The sequence below is a fragment of the Sinocyclocheilus rhinocerous genome, unplaced genomic scaffold, assembly GCF_001515625.1.
Source record: "Sinocyclocheilus rhinocerous isolate Xijiao unplaced genomic scaffold, SAMN03320098_v1.1 scaffold615, whole genome shotgun sequence".
Taxonomy (NCBI): domain Eukaryota; kingdom Metazoa; phylum Chordata; class Actinopteri; order Cypriniformes; family Cyprinidae; genus Sinocyclocheilus; species Sinocyclocheilus rhinocerous.
This window is the reverse complement of record NW_015631049.1, coordinates 649561-654547: the sequence shown is the minus strand read 5'-3', so window position 1 is coordinate 654547 and position 4987 is coordinate 649561. Positions and strand designations below refer to the sequence as shown.

Below are 4987 nucleotides of genomic sequence, written 5' to 3'. Positions count from 1 at the left end.
GTTAGGGTAGGTGTAGGGAGGGCTTTTGTCCCAATAAGGTGGCATCCATTTAATAATTTGAATTATAATTAAAATTTACACTCAATAAGTTATTATTGCATACTGTTTTATAATGTATTACAATGCTGAGGTGCAGATAATTACCACTATTTGCAATACGTAATTAGCAGAATATCCTGCTATTTTAACATAGTATAAATAGAATAGCTATTTGCACTTAGTGTAAATAGCATCTATCGCTAAGAAAATATGCTATTTTCACTTAGTGTAAATAGCATCTATTGCTATTTGCACTAAGTGTATATAGCCTCTATCGCACCGGGTTTGCATTTCGCACATATAGCTTCTATCGCACTATATCATGTTATGAATAAACTAAACATTTTGAATTTTTACCTCAGTGTGTTTCTTCTGAGTTTATGTGTGCTGTCACGCTCACTTGTTCTGAAGTCTCGAGACAAACAGAGTGAGCCTCAGAGCGACCTTGTATTCTGTATTCTGCTAACTTACTGCAATTCTCTCTGATGACGCAGTAACTTACCGCGGGGAAGAAAAAATCTTCGGTCTGTCCAATGATTGTAAACAGTCATTAGGTCCGTCAAACTGAAGATATTTTGGCGGTAATGTGACCAAAAATATTTAAGACCCATCGAATCCGAATTTAAGACATTTTAAGACTTTTAAGGCCTTATATTAGGAAAACGTTATTTAAGACATTTTAAGACTTTTTAAGGACCCGAGGACACCCTGAAAAGGCACTTGCATTAGAGTATGCAGTCATGAGTAGCGCTGACAAAAAATCAGTTCAGAGTGTCTAAACCATGCACATGTGTTACCTTTGGGGCTCTTGGTTCGCTGACTCGCAGTGCTTCTCTGAAGTAAGCATCTACAGCGTAATTGGCCTTCCTTTCTCTCTTAGGAGGCTCGATCCATTCGATCAAACTTAGCTGCACAACACAAAGAATTCTTTAACACACACTTAAACACACACACACACACGCTTCAGCTTCACATAAACTCTCGCAGTCTGTGACATAAAAGTGCAAAGCTTAGAAAGCTGCCAAATGGACACCGATAGACTCAGATGCACCTAACAGCTGCTTAATACACAAGTATGAATCGATTCCCACCCGGTAAACCTCCACACTAACTTTTTGTTTCTCTCTGTAATCCTCTCCCTCAAAGTTGTAAAGGCTGGTCTCAGTGCAACCTGTGTCCATGGTGAAGTTCCTCAGCGAGCTCTCACCGAGGTTCTTCAAGCGTTCGTTCATCTCCGCCGTCTGAGTGGGAAAACAGCCATCAAAGAGAGCTCAACAGGGTTATATATAGAATCAACTGGAGTGTAAGAGTGAAAAATTCTCATAATGTGATTGTGAAGGAAATCTGATGGGTTTTTATTCATCCAAGTTTGAATATGAATGTTTTCGGAACTTGAATCTGAAGCTATTATGAAGTTTACCAGTAAAAAACCAACTTCACAGTTTTCAGTCTAGTCTGTGTTTATGTCCACTCACCTTCTTGGCGCCTCTTTCCAGAATGGTGTTGATGTCTTCATCTGTTAGTTCACTGTCTTTAGAGGCGAACACGTGTGTTGCTCCATGTCGAATCATTTGTAGCATTTCATCCTTCCCAATTTTATTCTGCTGGTCAATCAGCCGTCCTGTAAGAGCACAAATAACAGCACATAACAGGTCATAAGACTGACACAAAGGCTACTTAACTTCCTTTTGTATATATATATATATATATATATATATATAAATTTTTCACAGTTCAGTTTGTGTCACATATTGGTTAGGTAACTACATACACTACTAACCATTTTTTTCCCCACTGCAATTAGTTCTTAATGCACCAATCTTTTAAATTCCAAATAAAAACTTTTAAACAGTAGTGTCTTTTGAACAGTAGTGTTTCAACATCATACACCAAACTCATGCATCCAATGATAGCTCAAAAACTGCTCCAGTGGGAAATCAATTATCATCTACAATTTGCAAACCATCTTTAGGGTTTTGTTTACTTTAAGTAATGCAAATTACTTATAATTACACATTTGCAATACTAAGTTTGAGTTTTTTTGTTTAATTGACTGTTAAATCCATTTCCTCTCTGCCAGTACAGCCATTCAGAGAGAGAATTACTGTAATTACTTTTGGAAAATAGAGACCTTAAAATTCATACAGTTTTAATATTTATATTTTTAGAGGTGTCATTAGACATGAGAACTGAACCGTGAGGAATAATTTTTTTCTTTGCAGGAACTGTTTTACCCCTAGTGTGTTCATACCCTGCTGAATCACTATAGAGTCCAGACGAAGTTTCATCTCCGCTCTCTCCACAATTCTCTCCTCCACTGTGTTGTCTGTGATCAACCTGAACACTTTTACTGGTTTCCTCTGTCCAATACGGTGAGCACGGTCCTAAAATACAGTACACGGCACAACAACCATTTACGACAACAATCATAAAGAAAGCTGGCATCTCTCTGAGGCTCACAATCATAAAGTTTAGTGAGCTTGGTTTTGTGTGTGTGTGTGCAGTGGTTCTCACCATGGCCTGCAGGTCCACCTGTGGGTTCCAGTCCGAGTCGTAGAGAATCACCACATCAGCTGTAGCCAAATTAATCCCCAGCCCACCTGCCCGTGTGCTCAGCATGAAGATAAATTTACTGCTGTTTGGGGCATTAAAAGCATCTATGGCTTGCTAATGCACAACAACAGAGATTGGAAAAGACATGAAAAGAGAAAGACAGCATTTAAGAGAGACAGAAATTATTTATTTGAACCACTTATATAATTATAATTCATATGGTTTACTTATCATTAGTAGTCAATCAGTGTGGTCAGTGGCCGATTTACATATAAATAATGCAATTTGTGTATAAAACTGATTTACCTAGATATAATGAATGAAATCAAACAGATTCTTATAACAATATTTACTTAAAATTCACTTAAAACATTAAAAACAGACAAACTGGTTGTTAGATTTGAAATTGATACAAGAAGAAACTGACACTTTTAATTTGCTTATATATTATTTGCTAATAAGCTTATGAGTGTGTCTAACATGTAACCACAGAGTTTGCATTCACCCCAGAACTGATCAGCGGTTTCCATGACTACTAGGTTGGATAATCAGTGTGTTTATATAAACTCTGCTGAGATTCCACATGAAGTATCTGTACGAGTCTCATAATTTCATAAAGCCTGTTGAATCATTCCTTTATACCACCTGGTATTTAGAGATGGGAATCGTGATGTATTGACAGAGGTTCTGGTTTCTCTTACCAGACCATAAACAATACCTTTAGTTCTTTACAGAAAGAAATATTTTGGTAGATGAAATGCAAACCCTTTGCAGGATGATATCAAATAAATTTAAAACTATTTTTATAATAAAAAATTCACAGACGGAATAAAGACAATACTATACTATAAAGACAAACTCAAGGGTTAAAGCAAAAAAAAATCCTGAGCCTGAACTTTTTTCCAGGGGTGGGGCGGGTCCTTTCTTTAACATTTGAAAGGATACTATGGCAAAGTTATTGCTTTCCTTATTCAAACTGATTTTTTTTCATGAATATATGGTTGACCTGAAGAATGAAAGCTATATCATACACTTGGGAAATTATGAGCTATATCACCACTTATCGACACTAGGGGTGTGACAATATTTTAATATTTAATATTTTAATACTATTTTTAAGAAATTAAGAAATTTTCAAATGACAAAATGTTTGTCTTTTAATTACAAAAAGTAAAACAATGCAGTTGTATTTTGAAATAGTTTAACTAATCTAGGGCTGTAACTAATGATTATTTGTTCATGCCTCATCAAGTCTGTTCGTGCTTTGTCAAGTGTAGTCAAGTCTTCGTTTATTGTTTGGATGTTTGGATCACTTGTAAATAAAACTGCACATGGGTTCTCACTACGCTCGCCTTCAGTGGACTGAATCATTACACCTATACATAATATGAACATAACCACCTTAAGTACATTATGTATTATAACAAATACCTGCAGAGGGCTGCAACGGCCTGGTGACGTTTCACTTCACAGCGTGATTAAACGATGTTTAAATCCATTAAATTGTAATATTTGTTGGTACAAATAGCCCTCATGTTCCCATTGTTCTTTGTCGTGTATTGATGTTGTAATCTGCTGTCGGTGAGTTAAGTCTGTTCATGCCTCATCAAGTCTGTTCGTGCTTTGTCAAGTGTAGTCAAGTCTTCGTTTATTGTTTGGATGTTTGGATCACTTGTAAATAAAACTGCACATGGGTTCTCACTACGCTCGCCTTCAGTGGACTGAATCATTACACCTATACATAATATGAACATAACCACCTTAAGTACATTATGTATTATAACAAATACCTGCAGAGGGCTGCAACGGCCTGGTGACGTTTCACTTCACAGCGTGATTAAACGATGTTTAAATCCATTAAATTGTAATATTTGGGCACATGCAAACTCAGAAACTTTTATTTTGAAATCGCGATGTACAATAAATGGCATATTTAGAAATATGTATTCTCCTGTGTTGGCAAAGGTTTATAAATGATTTATGTTGCTAATCTATTGAGAAAATGCACAGTTTTCCCAGATGAACGTTAAGCAATTCAAATTCACAGCATTTGCATATGCAGAGGAAGAGTTTAACCCCTTTCACACATACAGTCTTTACTGGTAAATCACCGGTAAGTTACCATTAAGAGATCATGTGTGAACAGGACCTTTTCAAAAATCCCGGTAAATTTGTTCTGGCAATCATATCGTTCTTATGGAGATGACATGATTACTCTGAGCTGTTTACAAAGCTCCGCTGCTTTTTAATTAGTTTTCCTATATAAATATGCGTTACATGGACATCTTTGACCATTGCGCCTCACAGCTTTTTCAATGTGTCGTGCCCGAGACCCAGTCTTCTTTTCCATTCATCAGCTAATGCGCGTCTCGTGTTTATAAGAGCAAAATATTCT

General features: G+C 36.4%; 1 protein-coding gene across 1 annotated transcript in view; it reads right to left on the bottom strand.

Annotated features, from left to right (window-relative positions):
• Positions 1-4987, bottom strand: part of smarca1 (SNF2 related chromatin remodeling ATPase 1) — a 28575-nt gene that overhangs the window by 10461 nt on the left and 13127 nt on the right. The window contains exons 13-17 of the mRNA XM_016553832.1: positions 2554-2706; positions 2291-2423; positions 1515-1660; positions 1152-1280; positions 837-947 (exon numbers count right to left, since the gene is read on the bottom strand). Coding sequence (XP_016409318.1) covers positions 837-947; positions 1152-1280; positions 1515-1660; positions 2291-2423; positions 2554-2706 — 672 coding nt within the window. The remainder of the gene's footprint in view (positions 1-836; positions 948-1151; positions 1281-1514; positions 1661-2290; positions 2424-2553; positions 2707-4987) is intronic.